We start from the raw sequence: 25821 nt of genomic DNA, 5'->3' as shown, positions 1-25821 counted from the left end.
GGCTGCGTTCGTGCGCGCCGGTGTTATGTTTTGGATGCTTGTCGTCGCCACCTTGGCCCAAGGACGCCTGTGATACAGTTTCGAGGGCTGCCGAGTGTAAGTGCGTGGGAACGGAATGTGAGGGGGCCCCTTGCTCGTGAATACCACTTAATCTGCCAGCGTCTTATTTATTTCTGCACTCAAACTTTTGCGATGAAAATAAATAGGATTAATTTCGAAAGTAGTTGGTAATTTGAGTAGAAGTTACCTGAAAAACGTAGTTAAATTAAACTACTAATTACCCGAATAAATTTGTAATTGAAAGTTAGCAAGTTACTCGGAAAAGTAGTTAAACTACAGTAGTTTGAGTAGAGTAGTTGAACTACGTCCAAGTCTGAGAAATAGTGTGGCACGTGTAACGTCACTAGTACAATATTTTTTTATTTTTTTTTCGAATCGCCGCCATAAGTTGCGAATTCAGGGATCCTGGGTTCAATCCCCTCCCCTGCGGCTTTCGAATTGGATGAGCATAGTACCCATATGCGGATCCAAAGAGACGTCCTGACCCCCCCTCCCCCCCCCCCCCCCTTAACTTTTCTAATTTTTTTTTTTTTTTATGCGAAAGCATTAATTGTTTGATAGAGCGAACCGACATTATCAGCTTTGAAGCCATGCCAAACGGCCCCTTCTCCTGTCCCTATGTTGTCAGTAGCAGAAATAGTAATAATAATAATATTAATATAATAATAATAATAATAATAATAATAATTTTTATTTTTGCATCTGTACAGGTTACAGACGCCGGAGCCACGGACAAAACGTCAACGCATGGTGACTTGCCGAGGTCCAGGCCCCGTGCACTTTGGCAGATCGCTACGGGAACACAAAAATAACTGCAGAGATTATAGCAACAGGCAACAAGTAAAATACATACGTAAAAGAGCTAGGTTTCATAGGTTTACACAAAAATTCTATAGAAAAAGTAAGTACAACGGTTTAGGGTTTATATTTATTATTTTTATTTTTATTTTGAAATACTACTGGCTCCACTCAAGGAGTCAAGGTAGGAGTGGGTGCAAACATGTAAACAAGATTCAAATTTATAAAAGAAAACTCAATTAAGTATAAATTCAAGAGCAGATACAAAATTAGCAACAGTTGTGTTGACGACGACATCATTTGGTAGCTCGTTCCATTTTTTAATTGCCCGAGGGAAACAAGGATATCTAAAACAGTCGTTTTTGAACTTGTATTCTTTTAACGCTCTTGTGTGGTTTAGACGTCAGGACCCAGTCGATAATGGTTGTATATAGTTAGAGCTTTGAACATGAAGAGTGCCGTTAAGTATTATTGAACAGTAATCTTAATCCATCAATTTTTGCTTTTATTTGCAACGGCTGAAGCTTCGTTCTAATAAATAATTCAGTGGACGATGTTTCTCTACGATAATCATTAAAAATAAACCGAGCAGCTAAATTTTAGATACTTTCAAGCTTCTTAATGTGCCATTTTGTGTGAAAGAGCAGCATACTAAACTACCATATTCTAGCACAGGCCTAATAAGACTTTTATAAGCAATAACTTTAGTGTCAAAATCAGCAAATTTTAATTTCCTGCGACACGCAAACAAAGTGCCCTCGCTTTGTTAACCGTCAATTTTAAGTGCTGGTTCCAGTTCAGTTTCCTAAATACTTGTCCTCCTCGACCCGCTTTACTGGTTGTTCATCAAGTAAGTAACTAAATGTCCACGTAACCTACATGATATTTGTTGAGCAATGAAGGTCGATTATGTTTTAAAGACTGGTAACTGTAGTTCGTACGAAACGGAGACACTTTCCATACCTCTGAGTAGATGGATGCGGATGGCGTTCATGTTTTTGACCAATCCTGATGTCTGTTTTAGAAAACTAATACATGCATTCAGGGGAAGAAAATCGAAAAGACCGAGTCGAAAGGTACTCATAAAATAGATGTATATTTACAATTTTGTATCCTGAAAATAGAACTTCTGTGTGGGCTAAGAAATGAACGTTTCCAACAAAGCGCAAAACACTTTTTACAGCGGAGCTGTTAAGGGCTAGTTTCCCCAGAATCGTGTCCGGTACCAAAGAAATGTCGACACAACACTCTGGTTGCCGCCGTCGCTCACAGATGGCGGCAACATTTCTTCGGAGGAAGAAGAGGTATAACGGAACGAGCGGCGATGTGCGCAGCAGCGCGAATGGTTCGGCAACTGCTGCGAGGCCTAAAGTTACACTGCGTCGAGCGCTTCAGAACCCCTTCCGAAAGAAGAGCAGAACGCTTGCCTGGAAAGCCACCGCTGAGAACAGAAGCTACACTCCGCTGCTCTTCCTTCTTCACCAAAGCAGAAAGACTGAAAGTTTTTTTTTTTTTTTTTTCTAGTAATGATATTTTGTTCAAATTTGTCCATGAGGTCGTTCGTTCCCCAAACGAGATGACAATAAGCTATTTGGAATTTAAATAACGGATGATATATCTGAAGTTTTATTTTTTTCCGGGAGAATGCCTCTACAACGTGCAAGTACATCAACAATTCTGCATAATTTATTGACAACCTAGTTCGCGTGCTTATCCCATTGTAAGTTTTCTGAAAATATAATTCCTAATGTTTTATGTTCTTTCACTAATGCAATCGGTATAGATTGAAAACGGAGAGTTTCATTTATATTTACGTGTTTACTGAACGATTTGAATAGAATTGCCTTTTTTGTTTCATTATTATATAAGCCCTTTTGGTTGCGACCACAAAAAAAAAAAAAAAACTATACAATATAAAGTTTGCTTTGGTTATTAGGTTATCCGCATTTGCGTCACTGGGGAACAGACTGTCGCCGACATACAAGACAAAAAGGACATTTTCGGTAATATTCAAAAGATCACTGATATAAATATTAAAAAGAAATGGACCCAAAATACTACCTTGTGGCACGCCGTACTTTATCTGTAACATTGATGAGAAATGGCCATCGATTACTACAGATTGCCTATGAGGATAAAAGTGAAAGTTATGTACCACGTATACCATATCTGCTTAGCTTGTCGATAAGTATGTTATGATTGAAGCAATTTAAAAACTTTACTGAAATTGATCAAAATGCCAAGTAGCAAGAGTTTGTTTTTCATATTCTGTAATATTATATCTTTCAGTAAAAGAAGTTCGGATTCAGTAGATTTTCTTTTTCTTTATAGCCAAACTGGAATTTTGTAATTACAGAGTGTTTCTGGAGAAAACTATCACGACGACAAACGATAATCTTTTCAATTCCGTTAAAAAAAACAGGCAAAACGGATATGGGTCTATAACTTGGCAGAACATTTCTGTCGCCTCCCTTATATATCATAGACACTTTGGCAAGTTTCATTTTTTTTTTTGTGTGGGAATTACCTGCATGAAAAACACAAATTAAAAAAAAAAATATGTATAAGGCATGGTGTAATTATACCAAGAACAAATTTAATCGGTTTTATTTGAAGATCGTCAATATCACAAGTTTTGCTGTTTTTTTACGCCCATAAATACGCGAAACGCTTCATGTTCGCTTGTTGGATTAAAAAACAGAGATTCACTAATAATTTGAGAAATGCCATTTATTGCAGCACTGCAGTATGAACTCGAAGCCACGTTCAGAAAGTGAGAGTTACACACTCGGCCAATATGGCTCCAGACAGCAAACTTCCATCTACCTCGAGTTACCCTAAATAATTATGTTGTTTATCACGCTGGAGAATATATCATTTATTGATTTCCAGACAACATACCTGGACGTTTATTTTTTTATTTTTTTAAACATTTCTTGAATAAAGTTTTGTAGTAGTCATATTTGGCCTTTTTGTGTTCGAAGTCAGCGGCTCAGAGCATTACGATACTTTTTAAATATTATCAATATATTAGGGTCCCTTGTAGTAAGAAACATTCTGTATAAACATTTTTATGCATGACTTTTTTAGGTGTAAAAACGTAATCTAAGGTTTTCGGTTTTTTTTTTTTTGACTCAGTAATTGTTTTATAAGGAAAGCATCTGTGATAGGCTTTTCTTTTAATGCTAAGGAACGTCATCAATGTTTGCTTGTAACGTAACTGGCGTCCAATTTATGTCTGCCATCTCGTTTCCAAACGCCAGCAAGTTTTTATCAGATATGTCCTGAAAAGAAAAACTTTTTTTTTTCTCATTTTATTTTTTATGTTTAAATCACAGAAAGAAACAAAAATCGGAGCATGGTCACCATACCTCGGCAAACCTCACTCATGAGGGCCCTCACTCACCCTCACTCACCCTCATCTTCACAGGTGAGGTGAGGGTGAGTGAGTTTCCGAACCAGGAATATTCATGAGTGTGAGGGTGAGTGAGGGCCGTGAGGGCGGTGAGGGCTCTGAGGGCCGTGAGGGCTGTGAGGGCGGTGAGGGCCGTGAGGGCTGTGAGGGCCGTGAGGGCTGTGAGGGCCGTGAGGGCCGTGAGGGTGGTGAGGGCTGTGAGGGCCATGAGGGCCATGAGGGCGGTGAGGGCGGTAAGGGGCATGAGGGCCATGAGTGCGTGAGGGGCGTGAGGGCGGTGAGTGGCGTGAGGGCGGTGAGTGCGTGAGGGGTGTGAGGGCCATGAGTGCGTGAGGGCAGTGAGTGGCATGAGAGGCGAGAGGGCCGTGAGGGCGGTGAGTGCATGAGGTGTGTGAGGGCCATGAGTGCGTGAGGGCGGTGAGTGCGTGAGGCTCCCTTCAAATCGAGCATCTTTCTCACCAATTTTGGTGTTAATGGTGGGTTGTTCTCTAGCTTTCCCTAGATCAACACGAATTGCTGAGATCGGGTCCGGCTCGAAATAAGCAAGCAACTCGGAGCAATTCGAATGCGTTTGAAGCGGCTGCATCCAATCAGGGACGCAAAATTTTCACGTGATACCTCGTGCCGGTGATGATGACACCGAAAGACTTGGCTCGGGTTTGAAATTGATCGTTTTTTTGGAAATAAACTGTTTCAGAAAGGTGCATTAGTATTCTTAACGAGATTTAAATGCATAAAAACACGTTTATAACGCGTAATTTTGTCTAAATAGTGCAAGAAAAATAAAATTTTATGATGACGATGGCAAATTGCTGCAATTGGTTGCTGCGTGGTGATCGCGGGCCGGCCCGTGTTGCTGGTGTTGCGACGTGAAGTTTCTGGCGAAATTGCCCCATCTGAAGCTGGCCTGAGTGGCGTGAGCGCCATCAGTGCGTGAGGGGCGTGAGGGGTGTGAGGGCCGCAAGGGCGGTGAGGGCCGTGAGGGCGGTGAGTGGCGTGAGGGCGGTGAGTGGTGTGAGGGCGGTGAGGGCCGTGAGGGCGGTGAGGGCCGTGAGGGCGGTGAATGGCGTGAGGGCTATGAGTGCGTGAGAGCCGTGAGGGCGGTGAGGGCCGTGAGGGCGGTGAGGGCCGTGAGGGCGGTGAATGGCGTGAGGGCTATGAGTGCGTGAGAGCCGTGAGGGCGGTGAGGGCCGTGAGGGCGGTGAGGGCCGTGAGGGCCGTGAGGGCGGTGAGGGCCGTGAGGGCGGTGAGGGCCGTGAAGGCGGTGAGGGCGGTGAGTGGCGTGAGGGCCGTGAGGGCGGTGAGGGGCGTGAGGGGCGTGAGCGCCGTGAGGGCCGTGAGGTTCAGTGAGGGTGAGCGAAGGGCTGAAGGTGAGTGTGACTGTGAGGGTGAGGGTGAGTGAGGGGCTGAAGGTGAGTGTAGCTGTGAGGGTGAGTGAGGGGTTTAGGTGAGTGTGGCTTTGAGGGTGAGGGTGAGTGAGGGCGACCTAAAATGCCGACCTCTGATGGTCACTAATGTCGTTAGAAATTGTGCCAGCACTGTTTACTCGCTTACCTCCATTTGTAACAAAAAGCTCGATTATACTTTCCGACGAATCATGTTGTTCTAGCGGGCGACGAGATAATGTTCAAAAACCTGTAGGAAGCAATAGTGTTATTTAGTTGCAGTGACAGACTCGATTTTTTTTTTTTGCATGTCAACATTAGAATTAGCTCTTACGATAACTGATAAATTATTTGTAGACGCAAATTCTAAATAGCTGTCCAACAAAGAAAAACAAATTGCCAAAATCTGTTGGAGGCGGACGATAAACAACAGAAAACAGTGTATTTTTACATTTCAAACTCAAGATTTCGAATTCCTCTGTAATTTGCGTAAACGAAAGTAGCTTTTCCCACTGAAAGTCCCTATTTACCATAATTGAAACATTACCCCCTCTGCGTCCACTTCTATTCAGGGAAAAGTTATTATAGCTTGGTAAGATTAACACATCCTGGTCAGATTGACACCAAGTTTCGGAAAACATCATTACGTCAAAAGTAACTTTACAAACATCTCAAAAAGAGTGACAATGTAATCTACTTTATGTTTTACGGAGCGGGCATTGAGATGAAAAACAGTGGTACCTTTTGCACCAAAACAAGTATCAATATTAACGGTAAAACTAAATCGATCGTAATAGTTTATAAACAAAACAAAGAACTACCAGCTTTAGAAATCAACTAGTGAATTCGGACAAGGTCATCCTCATGGGCAGTAGCGTCACGAGGGTCAGCGGTACCCAGGGCGGCAGCCCGCCGCGACAGGCCCCCCCCACCCCCCTTCCCCCCCCCCCCCCCCCCCCCCCCCCCCCCCCCGCTCTCGTAGCCCGCCGCGACACCCCCCTGAGCGCTGCACCCAGGGGGGTGTCAAGCTCAGGGGGTGTCGCGCTGCCGCCAGTCTCTGTAACGCTAGCGAAACCGCAACTTGTTTATGAACAAGATGGCCGTCCGGCGGTTTCCCTCGCGGGAGCGGGAAGAGATCAGCGCACGCCACATTCAAACATCAATACAACACAGCACACTAACCCAATCACTACTTCTGTGCTCCGCGTTGGTACGGATTTTCTGTTTGAAAACAAGACTTTCAAGCAGACGACAGGAAAACCCTCCCTTCATCCCGTCGTTACTGGCGGGATGCCGGGGCTCCCCGCTACGCGGCTGACAGAAAAACCCGAAAAACTTGGCTTCCCTGGCGCCAAGAGCGGAGAGAATCAGAGGGCTTCTTCCATTCTTCGCACGCGCGGCGACGATAACAGACGACGTCAAAACGTCTGCAAAGTGTCGCCCGTAAACCTTTTTGTTGGGGCGCCTCTTTGTACCAGTGGTCCTGCCGGCCAAAGCGCATCCTTATTCGAATCACGAAGGTGGACCAAATAGCAGAGTAGCGCAATCCTTTGAACTCCGTGTTTTGCCGACAACATGGCCGACAGAGCGGCTCGGCGCGAGTCACGTGGTACTCAGGGTTCCAGGAGGCAGACCAGGAGGCGGCCCGCCCTATGGGAGAATACATGGAGATCGACATAACATGGCTGATTAAAAAACTAACGGCGAGTTCACATTTTTCAAAACTAGCCTGTCTTGAAGTTAGTAAAGCGCTAAACACTTTATCAAAGTTTCAATAATATCGGATGCGTGTGCAAAGTTTGAGAAGGCAATTTCCAAGGCAATGGCGTTTGAAGCAGACGATTTTGGCTCGCAGCGGAGATGGGCTTTTCGGGTTGGCCGGAGCGGGTCACGTGAATGGTGTGACGTCGCCGTGTCGTCTGCTGCATGATGCCGCTCAGGCAATTTTTAAAAAAAAGTTACGTCCTTGTATGGCACAAAACTTATCGCATATTATTCTAAAATGTTTCATTATTATGTCAAAAATGATTTCCATTCCGCAGATCCCCACAAAACTGAAGAAACGACGATTTTCTCACGTTCTCCATGCATTTCTGACCGCAGTTGGAACCTCCGGGCGTTCGCCGCTAGTCGCCGAGAGACGGCGTTCTAGATTGCGCTACTCTGCTCTAGACCAAATAACGCCAGCTTGCACCACACTTCCCTCTGCTACTTCAAGCCTACGAGCATAGAGATCATACATACTAACTCCTACGAGAGAGGCGAGGTGGTGCAGATATGCGTTCTAATAGGAAACCGAAACTTCCTATCCTTCGGGCGATATTTGAAGTGAATGAGGAGGTAAATTTTAAAAAATAAAGTTAACATACAAAAAAATTCAAATTCAAAGAAATTAATTGATAGAACTTTGATAGGTTCGCAGTTCCTGTAAATTGTTCATTTATTAAAATCCCCACATGCTAGGCGGCGCTATATGTAACCCTACTGTTATATTGGAACTTTATTTTTTCTAGACTGACTGTCGGTGCTTCTCCTTCCTCAAACAGCTGTACCGCTGTTTCTGTGCTGCGACCCGGCTGGTAGTGCTGGTAGCGAACAACGTCGTACCCGTTTCTACCAACCAGCAAGTCAGGCAAGCTTCCAGCTTTGACGAGCTGGAAGCTGGAAGCACACTGCACTGGATACAGAGTGTGTGCGCCATTTTCGATTCTTTTGAAAACCCCGATCGTGTGTTGTGCCGCGCGCGATTCCGCGATGCTACAGCCTCTGTCACTGGTTCGTGAAATGGGACACAGCAAAGACACTTGCCCCTGAAACGAACGTGAAAAGCTTACGTAAGCCTTTGTTCCGAATTTGTTTACGCTTGCACATAGCGAACGCCTACCAGAGTCGCCCTTGTCGCTGATGCCAACTAGGTGAGCACCAAAGAAAACAATGATACATAGCAGAGTGTGGGTGTATGTATTTACTCGAAATTGCTCTTTTTCGTGACTCGTTTTCAGGTTTAAGGATGACGACGACAAGGCCTGCGCAGGCGTGCTTCGAGGCCCTACCGAACGAAATACTCTTTCGGATATTTTATTCGCTGGACGCCAAGTTTGTGGTCAGCGTAGTGAGTAAAGTGTGCACGCGTTTTTCGGCCGTGCTGAGCGACTCCAGCTTCTGGCAACAGAAGCTGTTCCTAAGGTGGCCCAAGAAGTATCCGGTAGCACCAGGTGAGAGTGCGGCGAACTTTGAAACGGTTTATTTTAATTTAACTCCATCTTTCCGCAGACAACGAAAGCGTTGATTGGAAGGAAACCTGCCTTGAGAGGGAGCGCCAGTTCGAGCAATGGACCGACTGGGAAAACAAGATGGCAAAAATAACCATTCGTGACCCCCACGAAGGGTCGCTCAATTCTGTTTTGCTGATAGATGTGAGTGGTTAGTTTCTGCTGTCACCTGTTTGCTTCAAGCAGCCAAAAAGTTTACCTTGATCCAGTCAGTTTTCATCAGTTCCTTTTCGGCTATGCCCCTTTAACACCTAAGCTGTCACCGGACCACCTTCCTTTCGTTGCCTGACCCCCCTTTCTCCGTGTGGGTTTTAAGCAAAAACGTGATAATGTGGCAAAAGATAAATGTAGGGCTGGTCCAATGAGCACATAGCTTCCTCTACACTGTCAGTTTAGGAGCAAATGTTGTATATACCCTTCCGTAACCTTTAAAACACATAATTCACATTCGTTATGATAATTTCTTTTATCTTCCGTGCCGTTAGTGCCAACTTAGGAGCGGTAAGGATAACGCCACAGATAGAGTACTATGCCACGGACTTTGTTACCTCGAACTCGCGAGTTCCAGCCACTCCATGCTGTTGAACATCACCACGCCTAAGAAACTGCCCAAAATTCGTCACTTGTGTATCTCCCCACCTTTTTAACATCACTAAGAAAGCAGCAAACTACACTCTGTTGCATGTTAAGAATGCTAAAAAGAAAAAAAAAAGCCGGGCAAGATTTTCGTGCAAAGTCTCCACTCTTCACTTTGGCGAGTGAACACTAAAGAGGAGGCGGGAGAAGAGGCAAGTTCACTCGCATCCTCTCCAGTGTTTGCTCTGTTAAAGTGGAAAACCTTGAAGGCTATCCTGCTTTTCTTCACCTGCAATTGTGTGCATTAGTTCGGATAACTGTGAAATTTATCAAATGAAAAAGGAAATGTCACGGCTCCCAGAGGTCATACCTTTACCTCAAATTCCAGAAAGGCTCTGTCTGTGCCACGACATCCAGGGACCACGACCTGCACATCTGGGATGTTCGAGAGAAGACCAGCGCTCCAGAAAGTTGCAGCAGGCAGGAGCGACTGGTGCACTCGGTGGTGGATGCCCATGACGTAAGTCGTAGTTGACGAGGGCCGCTCACTGTTTCACGGATTAAAAATGTATGTGTGTGAAGCGTGGACCAGCCCACTGGACGTGTCATAGCTAGTGCGCACGTTTCCGTCAAGGAGCCACGCTGGCACAACCTACCTGGTTGGCCTGGAACACTTTCAATCTTCGTATATATTTTTATAACTGTTTACAGATCATTCTCATACTGTACGCTTGGAATAATTCTGACAATGTTATAAGCGAGCGTTTGTCATAAATGGTTTGTAGATTATATCTTAGAAGTACTCTACAAAACCTTTAGTGTAGTTATATGTGGATTGGAAACATTGCAGTGCTATCTGATAGATGGGACCGCTGCCTTCTCTCATCGTAAACAGTTGAAAGTGAGCACAGTAAACATAAGCCCAATCAGAGCTCAAACGTGCGAAGCAACCTTTATGCTAACTGCAAAAGTGTGACCAGACACACAGTTCAAGAGTGCTACAAACTCTTCAGGTAGGTCTCGAAACCGCTCATGCAGTCAGCTAATGTAACGACGGTCGAGTTAGCTGCACTGTCTCCTCTTGATGATGTGCATACACTCTTCACACTCTTGAATCTTTTTTTAAATTTTTTTAAGGTTTTTATTGAATCAGGTTTTTGTGGTCTTTATCATCAATGCCATCTCTCTTTTGCCGGCTGAGGCCCTATTGCCGCACCCATGACCGAGAAGGAACGCTTCTCTATACTTCTGGACGATTCGAGATTACTCTTGCCCCGAGTGTAAAAGAAAAGGAAGCCAACATGACCATGACTCTTGAACATTCTAGGGCCAACGTTTGAGATGCCGAGCGTAGCAGATAAGAAGCCCGACAGAGCCTTGCCAACTTGCTGTCCCGACGACGAGGCACATTCACCCTCGCAGTCTTGTTCCAGCCAGTTGTCACGCCGACGCTGCGACGTTGGTTGCTGCCGTTTCGGAACTCATTCTTTCTTTTGTTTCTGGCATAAGTTCGCCAGTTATACTTTTCTTTTCAGTTTACGCTTGTTGATCTGTTTTCACCCGCTAGATATCTGTTGGAGGTGCGGGGTAACTTTTTGTGTCCTTTCCTCGTATGCTTTTAAAGAACCACCGGACCAGATCGATTTGAAGCACCGGAAAACTTCCTTCTGTGGAGCAAGCCGATGCCTGAGCAAGCTGCTGTACTTGAGGCCAACTGCCGAAATTTGGTCCAGTGGTGAAACAACCAAGAAAGAAGTCTACGAACCCCAAAATGCTTTCTCGGGGCCAGCTGACCAAGACCCTTGTTGCTGTATCCCCTGTTACGTTCCTGCCCGCCGCACCCCGTACGCCAACGCTCTTCCGCGGCGAAGTTTACGAAGGCATTGACAACCAGACGGAACAGTATAAGCAAGTTGCCCGTCACAATGGGCGGATGCCGGAGAAACGCCCGCAGAGTGTCTACTTCTCTCTCTCAAGGGAACGGCACATACCTGGTATGAAAGCCAAGAGGTGGCAATCACCACCTGGGAAGCTTGCAAGGACGAGCTCTGCCGAGTGTTTGGGACCTAGCGGCGACGGGAACGCGCCGAGGAGCTGCTTCGGGCAAGGGTTCCAGGCCCCAACCAAAGTATTGTCGGCTTCGTTGAGGACGTGCTTTGACTCGGCAGCCGAGCAGATCCCGAGGCGAAGAAATTTATGATCCTCGTACGGGTGGTCAAAGAAAATATCCTTAGGGGTCTCATGCGCAGTACACCCGCGACCGCCAAACAATTCATGACGGAGGCCACGGACATCGAACATGCCTTCTGGGCACTGGCCTCGCATTATCGGCTACTACCTGGTCCAGTACGTCGGACATATGTGGAATCGTCTGGGACGTCGTCCGAGAGGAGCCCTGAAAGCTACTCCTCTCCGACGAATGCCCGACCTTGCCTTCGGTTACCGAGATCGTACGCAACGAGGTCCAGTGGGCCTTGCGACCGGAAGCTCTCGTCGACATGGCCGCCCCAGAGGAGCCAGCGTCGACCTATGCCGCCCGCTGCGACCCAACAACTTTGCCGGTTGCCTGCCGGTACCCGGCCACTTCTCGATGCTACGCGCACATACCCCAAAACGTTTGACGTCGGGAGGAACAACCCCGGTATGTCCGTCGAGAACGGTCGGCGCCAAGGAAGACGGACATCCGGAGAACGGCCGACCGACGCCCACCGTGCTTCCGCTGCGGGGAAGTCTACCACATTTATCGCCGACGCCCTTGCAGGCCAATGGGGATGCGCAAGTTCTATCTGGGTGACCCGTGCCGCTTTGTGCGACGACCGCCCGCAAGAAATGAACAAGTGTCTTCGCCGTCCATTGTTCACCGCGCTTGCCTTGTCCCGAGGAGCTTGCTCGCCTTTGCTGCGATGCCCCGCATAGCCTCCTCATAGGTCATGCCGGGAAGGCCCGTCTCCCCTGCATCGCGAGGAAAACTACGTGCAGCAACACAGGGGTGTGGTATTGCCAAGGACGAACGACGCAAAGGAGCTGCATGAATGTTGGAGGGCTCCCACTCCAGGAACGGGACACATCGAAAAGACGCTCCCGCGAAGGTGTTAAATAACCTCGACGTGGTAGTCGACGAACGAAACGCGACGACGCTCATCGACACTGGAGCAGACTATTCCCTTTTAAGTGGGAAGCTCTCTCGCCGCCTTAGAAAAGTGACGATGCCGTGGGATTGTCCACGAATTTTAACCGCCAGAGGACACCTCATCACGCCAGGGGAGGTGTGCGGCTTGCGTCGAGATCCACAGTGAAACATTTCCAGGAAATTTGTCGTCCTCAATGACTGTGCAAGGAACGTCATTCTCAGAATAGACTTTACATGCGAATACTAGTCATGGACTAGTCGTGGAATACTAAAATACTGGTCATGGAATAGTCGTCGACCTCAGAGCGAACCGTTTGACGCAGCGAAAACCTGTCCCGACTCCAAAGAAAGCCAGAACGACGCCAGCCGCCATCCGAATCATTGCCAGCTTCGCAAACCTGCCGCCACGATCGAGCGTTTTCATAGTTCAGATGACCCCATGGTCTACTGCAAACGGTCATTTGCTTTAGCTTTGTTTTATTTCAAGTAGCGTCCGGACGTTGCGCTTTTCAGGGTGGGAGTAATGCCGCGTGCATGACCGAGAAGGAACACTTCTCTGAACTTCTAGAAGATTCAGGCTTACTCTTATCTAGAGTGCAAAAGATAAGGAGCTCAACATGACCTTGCTGACTCATTCTCTTAACGTGGAGGTGCGCATTCACTCTCGCAGTCTCATTCAAGTCAGCTGCCATGCCGACGCCGCGGTTATTTTGATGCTTGTTCTTTCTCGTTTCTGGCAATAGTTGGCGGATTAAACCTTTATTTTCAGTTTACGCTTGCCAATTTGTTTCCATCATTGACAATACGATAGAGACTGGATTTTTTTTAGTTACAGCTGTGCACGCTGGTTGTAACCTTTATTACAAGTTATTTATAAGAAACAAATTGACCCTGTCTTTTCTTTCCTTCTGCCTCTATTGTCATGTCTTCTGCTGAGTTTGTTAAAGAAATATTCTTGGGGCTGACTGGAATGTCTCCCTCTTTAGTCAATGTCAGGGTAAACGCTTGGTAGCTACTCCGCCTCGAGCACGAGCTTTCTGCTTTCAATTGCACTTCGTCGAATGTGCAGCCAAAGGCAACGAGTGTGTGTTAGAGGCAATGCACCTACCGGATTCTTAACTCCTCACCGACCACGGAGTATCTCTCCACTCGTAGCTCGAGAATTACGGGCCTATAGCAAAGAAGGGGGACTCAAGATGCCGGCCTCTTAGTCTGCCTCATTTCTTGTCGCAGGGCTGGCTCTGGAGCCTACACAATGTCGATGGCGTTCTCATCACCAGTTCGTTCGATCGCACCGTAAAATTCTGGGACCTCGACCACGCCTTGCAGTGCCTCGGCTCCTTCAAGTGAGGGGCTCTTTCACCACCGAACGAGTTGTACAGATCAAAACTCGCTTTAAACAAATCGCAAAAGCAAGATACCCTCCACGACACTTCGATATTGTCGCAGATCACACGCGCCGTCTGGTTGCACCCACTTGGCAACTTACAATGTTGTGGCAGATACAATCAGTTTGATTCACTAGGTGGAGCTGGCAACCATATTTTTCACATGAGGGGGTCAACCCTAGAATTGCGGGTGGGTAGGGGTTTGGGCAACGCCACCTAGAAGTCGAGGTCTGGCAAGAAGTCATAGTTAGAAGTATCCCTGACCCGCCCCAAGCGGCAGACATGTCCGCCCTGGCGTCTCTGCATGCTGAAGTCACGCTTGTGAAGCGACGCTGGTGCGAGGTAGGCGATGCAGCGGGGATCCACTAGTAATGATGTCTGGAGGAAGGAAAGTGCAGGGCTTGTCTTCTAGGTGGTATAGGGGTGAGAGGAGGAGGAGGGGGAGGGGGGGGGCAACTGCCCCCATTCCTTTGCACCCCCACCTCCAGACACCGATGGTTACAGGAGAGCTTCACCATAGTTTCACTTACTGTTGCGAAGTTTCAGTACCTTCTACGCCTGGTACGAGCTATTAGCCAAGGCAGTTTGATGCTTTATTTTGTTCTGTCTTCTTTTATGTTACTTTTTTAAAATTTTTTCTAGGTTGGGATGTGGGTGAGAGTTGGCTCGTAGAAAAGTTTCCTCTTTCTCTTTTACGTATTAAGCCAGGTAACTTCACATTCCCAAACTTCCCTAGTCCATTTCTACTGCAAATTTTGCATTCCGACAGTGTTTCACCTTTTTGCGACGCATAGCTTATTTACGCGGGTCTAAAAACGCCGTTCACTTTTACCGTCAAACGCCACGTTCCCGACATCTCGTTTTTCATGCGCCCCCCTCCCCCAGATTCCGGAGCATAGTGCTATCGATCTGTGACGCCGACGGCCTGCTGTGCTTCGGCACCTTTGACGGCACCGTCTACTGCCACGACCCGAGGGAGGGCAAGGAGCCCACGCCGCGCTACAACCGTGGAACGGGCTGCGTCACCTGCCTGGCAACCGACGGACGGAGCCTCGTGGCAGGCTGCGACTCGCACTGGCTACGTGTCTTCGACCAGCGCGCTCGCAGACTCAGGCAGCAGATCAAGGTTCGAGGACCGCCGGAGCTTCCCGTGTCTCCCGTCGTCTGCAAATGCCGCGAAACCTTCAGTCTATAGTCCGTTGCAACTCAAGAAGGTAGGGTGAGGGAAAGGAAGGCCAGGGAGGAGGATGCAGATGAAATGCTGGGGAAGAGAGGGGGAAACTTTCTCCTCTCCTTAGCGTTCCGTCTGCTTCCTCTTCCCTGGCCTTCCGTTCCTTGCCCTACCCTTATGAGTTGCAATGGACAGCAGTTGTGCGTAATTCCAGGGCTGGCTAGTAGATGACACCACAGCGTCCTCTCGTGGCGAGCAGTTTCAAAGGGATCGGTGTTGTGCAGTGTACATATAAAAAGCACTCGAAGTTAAGTACAAAGTAAATTAGAGGTTATGTGCTTCAAATGAAGTTGTAACTACGTCGGGCACAATGTACATGAAGTAAAATACTAGTATAAATACAGCATACTTTTGAAGTCAAGCACACATAATGCCTTTTCATTCCCCTATACAGTGTTTTCTTATTGGAGCACGCATGGCCACAAGGGTACTCTGGGAGCATCAGCTATTTTCTGAAATGGTGATGAATATTGGATAATATTGAGTGGCCACAGAGTAGTTGTTTTACTCGCTGACAAACTTTTTAACACAATCAACTTACAAGGCACTTATTTGTTATCAAAGCATCATTTTGTATTACAAATTTAAGAGTAGCAAATTTGGGGAATGTACTTTGAACTTAGAGTTGTACTTTCCTCTGAAAGTAACAGAAAAAAATATAGTTCACTAAAAATATATATTTTTAGTGAAGTTCAAGTGCATACTCAGAAATTGTACTTCAAACAGAGTACAAGTTTTCTAACCCTACTTGAACTAGTACCTTAGGTACAATGTACAACACTGGAAGGGACGCAGGGCACGCGAGCTCACTGAAACTCTGAACAAGCCTTTATGGCTGTGAAACGTCACGGAAGTGTCGCAGTCGATACCGACAAGGTAACGATCAATTGAATGGCAGACGGAGGATTGAGCCAGTAGTGCTGCTTGCGTGCCGTTTTGGTAGCCGGCAGTCAGCGTGTTCAACTGGAACGTCGGAGCCGGCTTGCTAGTCTTGGCTAAAACTCTGTGAACAAGCCTTGGATATGGAAGCACTTGGGACCTGACTTTGTGTGTTACCCCGCTTGTACGCTACTACCTCTGGCAGTGCTTTCTTTCGTGCAGTCTTAGCTAAGACTCTGTTTCTAGATTGCTCGCCCAGATGTTCTCACGTAAAAGTTCAGAGAAAATCTTCTCTAACGTTAAACAACGAAAGTAAAAAGATGCGGCATACTTTATTTTTTGAGAATCGTTCGTTGCCACTAAGTAGTTGGTTCAACTTGCAAACCCAGGGCCCATTTCTGAGAGTCCAAATGTTTGTGTCGGAGGCCCTTCTTAAATTATTTTTTCTGGGTGGGGGAATCAAATTTATACGTCTCATAGTCGCTGATACGACAGGACGTCTTGCGTCTTATAATGGCTGACATCCTAAAAAGCTTGGGGCATAACGGTTCCCTGGCATCTTTTTATTGCTTTATCGCTTGTCAGCCAATGAGACTATGGTGTTAACCGACAAGGACTCCGAAGAACGAATCGCAAACCAGCAAGAAGAACTTGTGGTTAAAGGACCCATGAAACGAATTTTGGGCTGGAGTAAATCAATTTATATTGGGATTTTACTAATGGCACATCGTTCAGTGGGCCAAAAAAACAAAGCTAGAAAGTCAGAAGCCTGACTTTTGCTACAAAAATTTGCAAAACATAGCGGACTATTTCGTACCTCCTTCCCTTCGTAAACTCTCCGCCTTTTCACTGTGATACATCCGCGGACCCCGCAGCGCGTCACTGGGTTACTAGCCACCATAACCGGGCCCCCGCAGCGCGTCACCAGGGCCCAAGCGCACTTCACACGACACCGGACCTCACTTAATCCCTTTACCCCTAAGCTGACATTGCGGTGGAAGCTACGCGCTTGCCGGACCAATCAGCCACCTCCCTTTCATCACCTGACCTCATTCTCTGCGGGTCGGTATGCGCGAGAGGGCGTGATCACGTGGAAAATGTGTGGCTGGCCCAACGAGCACGTAGCTTCCACAGCACTGTCAGCTTCGGGGTGAACGGGGTGGGGAAAGCAACTAGTCGGAATTTTGAGCGACGGGTTAATCTTCTAGGGGGACAATGGCTGTGTCCGGGCTACACAAGCGAGATTCCGAGCAAGAGGGGACTCCCTTCTTTCCGACTTCTTGAACTGTTTGGTACAATGCGCGATTTATGAGTTGAGGAGGAAAGCTAAACAGAAAAAAGTTGAAAAAGCGTTTCATGACTCCTTTAAGCTAGCTGATGAACGTTATGAAGCATGGTGTAAGGTGCAAAAAACAATGGACACAAGGAAGAAGGCACGCACACAGCTGCTTTACACCATGCTTCTTTTTTGTGCCCATTGTTTTCTGTGCATTACACTGTGCTTCATAGCAAAGCATGAGCACGATGAGCCACGCCCTAACGTTCCTTGAGCTGTTCGTGACAAGTTTGTCGCATTGCTGATGAGGTAATTAAATTCCCGCGTATCCCTGTGCAGTTCGCTTCGCACCCGTCGGCGCTGTCTTTCGACTCGCGACAGCTGTGGGTTGGATCGAAGGGTGGCGGCGTTCACATCATGGACATGACCACCGGGAGCGCCAAGGAACTCCAGGTACAGCCACGGGCTTTTCTCTACTGTTTTCTTTAAAGCAGTGCTTCAACGAAATTTGAAATGTACCTGTCGTGTTCAGAAATAGGCTGAATATGGTCCACAATATCCCTAAATGACAATTGCATGTTTTTTTTTGAGCCTGATGGCTGTATTTTTTCTTATTAACGGCCCACTCTGGCAAGCTCTCGGAGAGCAGCCAGCGGAGAGTACGTCTCATCCGGCGCAGTCGTGACCAGGGTGTAAGATAGACAGGTGGTGAAACGAGAGCCAAATGAGCGACCGCATTGTGTCCCCCTCGGTTTTCTCTTTTTTTGTGGCGCCATCTATGTGGAGCACCGCGAACTCTCACTCCGGGTGGGCAACCGGTGGCGACCGGCTAAACTGACGGAGATTATTTCTCATGGATTTTCAATGAAGGAATATCGTGCTCTCGGTTTATTTTGCACACTCTCCCATAAAGTTCCATGCAAATTCGATTCCAATTTTTTTCCTCTCGCCGCAGCGCCATCTGTCGCAAATCGGGGGTACCCGCAAGCAGACGAGTACACAATCTGGTCACGGCGCTGCGGTAGGCTTCTATGGGCCGTTTCCCCACCTGTCTATCTTACACCCTGGTCGTGACGTAGATTGTCTCAGGACGAGCAAAGCTGCGGCGAGGCTGACGTCATCAGGATACCCTAGCCGTTCCAGCCACCGAAGCGGTCGAAGCACGCCAGCGATTGAGCCACCGCAACTATCCACAAAGCTGCTTTTGTGTGAATTTTGAGTGACGGGTTAATCTTCTATAATCTTGTAGAGGGACAATGGCGACATCTGGGTAAGTCTGCGACACACAAGAGAGAATCTTGGTGAGAGGAGAGTTTGTCCCTCCCTTCTTCTCTCATGCTGGTCGGAGAGCCGTCGGGATGACGTCAGGTTCAAGGCGCGTATAGTTCTAGGCGAGACGGGCATCCTCACTACCTGTCAAGGTTCCTAGACGGGCATCACAAATGAGGCTTTAGCGACATCCACCAGGTGCCATTTCCTAATCGTTTAATTTGTTTTAAATTTCCTTTTCGTGTCTTTTTTCACAAGATATTGGTGTGTCCGATGTGATACTGCTACTTTGAACAGGTATAGACGAAAAAATAAGTGCCGAAATTTCGTCGTAGTATTCCTTTCAATCTTCAGTCTTGTTTTTGAGCACAGTTTTTCGTTCTGATTACTTTTTAAAGAATGCACAAGCTTACATAGATTATAACTCTTTCTGCATTTTTTTTTGAGACACCTTTACAGTTGTCATTTTTCATTTGTGGTTGCAGCCAGGTCACATTTGTGCTTTGCACTTGGTGGCTTTTGGCAAGTGTTAAAATCAAGATTCTCTGAAACAGTCTAAAGCTTTTTGTTAATTGAGTCTTGTTAGTGTACAAAAAAATTGAGAAAGCTAAGGTTTAATTTTTTTTTTTTTTTTTACTTATAGTTATGAAACACGTAAACGGGTACCAGTCTTGATCATCGCACATGCATCAAAAGCGCCTGTCAAATCCACAAGCTCGTGGTGGCACGTTTGTCAAATTTCCGCATGCTTCATCCACACTCATAGTTAGAATGCGGTGTAGCCAGTTAGGAGTTGGCCACATTACGTCCAAACGCCACACAAAATGTCCAGAGGTTTGAGAACCTCCCTGCTTGTCAGACCTTGGAGAAAGTATGCATTTTGCCCACACAACTCAAAAATCACCACTCCACAGGGACACTTCCACTCGAGCGCCTTGAAGTGGTTCGGCACATACGATCCTTCTCCTCCAGCGAAGATTTGGCGGCAAAAGGGAAAGGAATGTGCTTTTCTGGCTCCGTTATTTAGTTAAGGCTTAAGTCTGCTTACACCCGGAGAGGCTAAAGGCCGGTTTTTAAGCCTTTCGTGACTGCTTACGACCCTCTGCGGACCAGCCCAGCCGGTCAGAAGCAGTCGCCAAAATGTGAACCATCCTTTACGCTCATGGCGTGTGCTGTGGTCTGTGCTTGGGTTTCGCAGTGTGTCAGCGTGGATGTTGGGGTTGACCGGTCGAAAGTCTCGACCGGGATCTACCACTCACTGAGCAGCGTCCTCGTGTCTTACATGGGAGGGCCCATCCTTGTGCTGGAGCCCAGCCTGGACCCAGAAGTCATCTCGAAAGGCGTCGTGGGACAAACGGTCTCCAGGGTGCGTTTCGGTCACGAGCGGGCTGTAGGCTTTCCGGTTCCAACCAAGAAGCACCGAGAAACGTCCGTGGGTGTCAAAAATGTGAAATCGGGTGAAACCGAAAAACACAGACAAACATCCGTTGGTGTCAAAAATACATACTTTAATATCCTGAGAGATGCCCCACCCCCGAAAGATAGCCTGCCTCTATTTTTGGCTCGGTTTGCTGTTTTCTTTTAAACACTGAAAGATAGCCCACTCCTAGTAATTATAGTGTTCGGATCAGTGTTGGCCATGGCATAAATGTGTCTATTGAGCTATGGTGTATAAGCGAACATTGCTGACTGGGAAGTACATGCAGTGATACTTGCTTTCTTGCCCCCCCCCTGGTAACAAGTTTGACAGAGACAGATTTAAAAGTAGCATTTTTTTAACTTTTCTTGATTGTACACTGAAAGTTGGCTCACTCCTTATTTTCACCAAATTTTCTCTTGGTTTTAGGTGGGCTATCTCTTAAGATTTTACGGTAATCGGATCAAACCGAGAAACACTGAATACATTTGCTTTAGCTAGGACTGTTTTTGTTGAAACCCATCCCTCTTAGACTGGAATTCTCAGTTTTGACAGCTTTTAGTGGGAACCTCCTCGGCAAATAGTGCCTTCGTCCTTCGCAAAAGCTTCTGGTGCTTTGAGCATGCAGGCGTTTGAAAAGAGATGCCGTTCTTACTTTGATGCCATAGCCAAAACCCTGATGGGCCAGCGCGTGCGCACAACGATCCAAGCAGACAAACTCGCGTGCCGTACGGCTAGATCTCGAAAGTTTGTAGCGGGTTCTAAAAGCACGACTTCCAGTTACGGGGTGCTGAGGACTCGTCGTAGACAACGTATGGTTTGGTCACGGAAGTTGAATCAAGAGCAGAAGCGAAAATGGCGTGAAGGTCCCCAAGTTTGGGCTTGGGAGTACGTGTAGAAACGCCCCAGAATGATGGCGAATGGCGCGAGTGCCAAGATGACATCGCTACAACACATGTGATGCGATAGCGGAAGTGCACTCCTAGTTTTAGGGGCGAAGCTCCTTAGGGGGCCAACCATGTCCGTCCGCCGTCGGGTGCACGTGCCCCTGCTCGTGAGCTCACACGCTCACGAGTACTTGAGGACGTGCTCCCGTGCTCGTGTAGAGAAAAAAAACAACCGCATCTCCACGTAGTGAATGATGTTGATTGGGGCGAAGCTCTGGTGGTGCTTGTCTGCGTAGACGGTGAGCCGCAGCATGCCGAGCTTTTCGTTCGTTTTCATCCATGTGAGAAAGAGAATGTGTGGTATGGAACGTGGTTATATACGCATTTGAGCATTTGACCGCAGCGTGACATAGATGAAAACGAACGAAAGGCTCAACATGCTGTGGCTCGGCGTCGAGCAGACAAGCACCACCAGAGCTTCGCCCCAATCAACATCATTCACCACGTGGAGATGCGTTTTTTTTTATTATAGATTTTTTTATCAATAATTACCGTTCTTAGTGTGCGTTTGAAGCAGGTCGCCGAAATAGTATGCCAATATTTTAGAAAGAAATTAACAACGAAAAAGCATCCGCCAATTTCCCTTCTAAATTAACCCCGAAAAACCTATGACCTGGGTTTGAAGCATTTTGTCAAGCGACGTTTTTTAGCTACCATAACTAACTATGATTTATGAATACCTGGCCCTTACCCTTTTCCACATGGGCTCTAAATTCAGAATAGTTACTGTGAAATCGCCAAATGAAGGCCATGCGAAAATCTACATTCAGATGTACCCGTGCGCCCGTGCTTCTCAGTACGGTGATGTTGCTGGCAGGCAGGCTTGCAGGTCAAGCGGGCACTCTAGAAAAGCGAGTAAGCCACGCATTCGTTTTGTACTGGTGCGGAAATGCTGGAGCGAGCTGCCAGAGCATTCATTTGTCACCATCAAACTTCTTGTAGTCATTTGGGTACAAATTCTATTTCCCAGAGTGAACCCGTGTCTGCCACTGGCATCACTTTTTCGTTGTTGCCAATAAAGACTTCCAGCGTAAAAAAAAAAAAAAAGTGAGCACCAACTTTTTTAATAGGTTTCTTGAAAAATAATATTTTTGCCTAATATTTGGGCTTAGTTCAGCTATGTTTATTGGTGTGTTTAGGCAATTTTGAGGAAAATTGAGAAAATGAAATAAATGCTGGAGTACCCCTTTAACACCTTACAGCTACCAATCACGACGAGTGTCACTTGGTCCATCCAGTATGGACCAGAAAGGTCTTATCACCAGTGTGGCTCATGTTTCGGAACTTTTAAACTCTTCCTGCAGATGGGAGCACTACCGCCATCGTTCAGCCCCTCTCAAATTATTTTGGTGTTTGTTTCAAACATTCAGAGAGAGAGGGCTCTTTTGTGTCGGGAAAGAAAACAAAAATTGATGACTGCAAGCATGGGGAAAGGTGGTGCGACCTCAATGCGGAGGTTTGCTTTTAATGCGAAAGCATTAACCGGTCCCATGTAGCCGAGCCGGCGTTGTCCGTAACCGCGAAAAACGGCCGAGAAATTCCCTCCGCGGAACGGCTATTAAAATGGTTGCGACGGATTGGCCGCACCAAAATGGCTGCGGCCCGCGCGCCGCAGCACTTTTTCTAGTGCCTGGCCGGCCGGCCTCCGCAGAGTGTAGCGGGGCGCGCAGCTTGTTATTAATGTGCTATGCGTACGTATGCTTTCGCATTCCCACACGTAAGCCGTCTTAGGCGCCGTCTTGTCATTTTTTTAGCTGATGAAGAAATACGGGAAACTTTGCTTTGTTTTTTTAGGCGCCCTCACTTTTGAAGTGACGGATTCTCGGACATCGGCCGCCCTTTAAGACATTGCTATAGAATTGAAAATGCTCGAAAGTCCCTTAACGTCGTACGGTGCCCAGGACTCTTCTCCAACTGGCGACTTTACCGCATCCTAAAAATTGGTTCTTAGATTTCTGCCCCATGAGGTTGCAGAAGTGTCTTGTTGCCGGCTACAATCCTGGCGTTGTCGGAGCAACGATGGGGGTGGGGCAGACGCCCGACAGTCCGCCGAAGCTCCGGCAGCCAGGAGTCATTTTGTGGCCCTTCAGGACCAATTTTTACTGTGTGGGCGGAATAGGACGCCAAATACGCCAGTCAGAGACTCGTTTCGGGCACCGTGGGAACCCCGCCCATTTTCGGCTGCGTCATTTTGTCGCATTTGTGTCTCATTTCGCTTGCAGTTCCACGTGTGCGACCGGACCTTGGCCACGGTCGGAACCGACCTGCTCGAAGTTTGGAGACCCAGATTTTTGGAATGAGGCGCGAAGAACTAAACTACCTGCTTAGGTCATTAATACCCCACCCAGTCAAGGAGGGGACCGTGAAACAAGATGGTGGCATTTACAAACTGGGCGACCTTTACACTTACCACGGGCAATTTTCTCGTCAAGAGGAGACTGGGTCCTGGTGCGACGTAGGCACTTTAAACAACTACCAGCTGCAGTTTTCTTTTTTTAATAGCATTTCTGAGTGAGCCCTACACACTTTCGCGTCCATATGTCCATATATTCGTTTGCAGCCAAGGTAGCAAGTGGAACGCATCTTACGTGTCCACACTGCCACTAGGCATACAAGGGGTAATGTTGCCAATGAATGTGATGTGATATATAAAAGTATCTGAATGGCAAATACAGTTAACAAGGGTCTTAATATGTTTATATGCAGATGTGTTTTTGTCGGTATAGTAAAAGAGGTATGTTTTAATCGCAGTAATGCTACGATAGAGGTCGTTGGTTCGTTGCACGAGGCCTGTCCACAGGAAGTGTAAAATGAGATCAGACATTGATGGAAGATATTCCCAGAAGCAGTCTCAGGTTTTCCTTTTCTTCTTCTTTTACTACTGAAAGCAGTGGCATAGTAGTAGGTGTGCAACTTCCACCAAATTTGTTTGGGTGGATTTTCTGTCGCCAAGAGATACTGTGTATCTTTTCTTTTTCTTTCTTTAGTGTAAAGGACCATCTTTTTGGGAGTAAATATAAAGAAGAGCAAAAAGGGTGGCCAGCCTCGTTAATACTCTTGCTAAAAATAAAATAAAAAAAGAATACTTCATGCAGATATACACAAAATTGTTTCATGGTCCGTTTAACTGTTATGTCAGTTATCTCGGAAAACTGATGGTTGCCTTTCGCCGGTGCAATCATTAATGTTTGGGGCTTGACAGCTCCTGGCACCGGTGTTTCGTTCTGACTCAAAGTGCCTCCGTTTGTTCTTTCTAACATAACTAATTCATTTAACTTATTGAACATATTCTGGTGTATATGCTTTTGTATATAAAATCTTCCCTTACTGACTTTTCTTCTTTTTCTTTTTTTTTTACAAATGTTTAAATAAAGTGATATTCCGCTGTTGTCTCAGTGTGGCAGTTTGTTTCCTCTTAACAACTCGCCATTGACCTGTGGGCTTTAGATTGTACCCTGCTACTTTCAAATCTTTCAAATAAATGTCCACAGTGTAATGAGGTATCTGAGCTTTTCTTTGTTGCCAAATTGTGCTGTAATGCTAAGGACCTATAGTTAGCTCTGTTGTAGATAATTTCTAGCATATAGTACATTGAATACTCTTGGCTGAGTGGTTTCAGCTGCCATCCGATTCAAAGAATGGGCGAATGGGCGTGCTTTGTTTGTGGGGGCGACGGTTTAATCATTTCTTTATGGTTATAGGGCGAGCAAGTGTTCTGAAATGCGTCTTTGGTACACCGGAATGCAAAGAGGTGCATGCCAATCAAAGGACAGCATGGAGAATGCGCAGGGAATGCGAGATGACGAGGCAGCCAAGCACATGCTGTCGGTGGAGGTCGGAGGGGAAAAGAGCATGGTCTCATTTCGGGGGTAAACAGACGCACGAAGTGCACAATGGGCAGACGAACTTGCATGCTGTATAACCTCTTGCAGGTTAAGAAAGGCAGGGCAAGCTCCTCTTGCAAAGCCCTCCACTCTTTCCGTTTTAATGGAGCAAATCTGGAGAGGAGGAAACAACCGATGAAGTACTTCACTGCACCATTCTTGCCACGACTATGGAGGTAACCAATCGCTGGGAGGCATTCACTTGATTGAATGACGTTTTAGCAAACCCCCACGTTTCATTGAATGACACTTTAGCGAATAGTCGGTCGCCGCGAAGCGTCGTTTTCGGGTGGGCCAAATGGGTTCACATTTTTGTAATGAGCCGCCGCAGACTGTCGCCGCAAAGCGGCGTAAGCGAAGCGCGGCGAATGGGTTGACGCGCGCCCCCGTTATTCGCTCAAATGTCGCTGTTCGCTAAAACGTCATTCGCTCATGTGATATGAACCCCCAATCGCTGGTGCTCCCGGAGTCCACTGGAAGTGAAGAAACTGGAGAAGGTAACGTGTCCTCGGGGGGAAGAGGGGCTGCTGCTTATGCAGGACTGGCCTCGCTACACGTGGTTGCATCAACTTTTGGTTAGTGTGGAATGGCTGAGTGGTGAAACAAGATGAATTGGGGCCATGGTTATCTCTTCATTTAGGTTGTTATATTGTTGCAGGTGGTTACCAATATAGAATTTTCTAGGAATTTAGTCCTGTTGCACGCTAGATATTGCTTGAAAGGAAAACTGGTATGGGTCACAAATATTGGACAGAACAATCCATGTTTCATCAAAATTTCTGAAAACTTGGCGACAGAGCGGTTTCAGCATTGCAATGTTGTTTTTCTGCATAAATCTTACATGTGTAAACAAAAAAGAAAAAAAAAAAGGTGCTAACGTGATCATGCTGACAA

At 46.8% G+C, this 25821-nt stretch overlaps 1 protein-coding gene across 1 annotated transcript; it reads left to right on the top strand.

Annotated features, from left to right (window-relative positions):
- The first annotated feature begins 7865 nt into the window (after positions 1-7865).
- On the top strand, positions 7866-24433 carry LOC8027458 (F-box/WD repeat-containing protein 9). Its single transcript, XM_029988615.3, has 9 exons — positions 7866-8573; positions 8661-8873; positions 8932-9074; positions 9895-10026; positions 13870-13982; positions 14910-15150; positions 17750-17863; positions 19878-20045; positions 23266-24433. The coding sequence occupies exons 2-9, from the start codon at positions 8669-8671 to the stop codon at positions 23341-23343; spliced, it is 1194 nt and encodes a 397-aa protein (XP_029844475.2). The 5' UTR covers positions 7866-8573; positions 8661-8668; the 3' UTR covers positions 23344-24433.
- The last annotated feature ends 1388 nt before the right edge of the window (positions 24434-25821 follow it).

Source organism: Ixodes scapularis, unplaced genomic scaffold (genome assembly GCF_016920785.2).
Source record: "Ixodes scapularis isolate PalLabHiFi unplaced genomic scaffold, ASM1692078v2 PGA_scaffold12__126_contigs__length_90152505, whole genome shotgun sequence".
NCBI classification, from domain to species: Eukaryota; Metazoa; Arthropoda; class Arachnida; order Ixodida; family Ixodidae; genus Ixodes; species Ixodes scapularis.
Note: the sequence above shows the minus strand (reverse complement) of the source record. Positions and strands in the feature narration are given on the sequence as shown.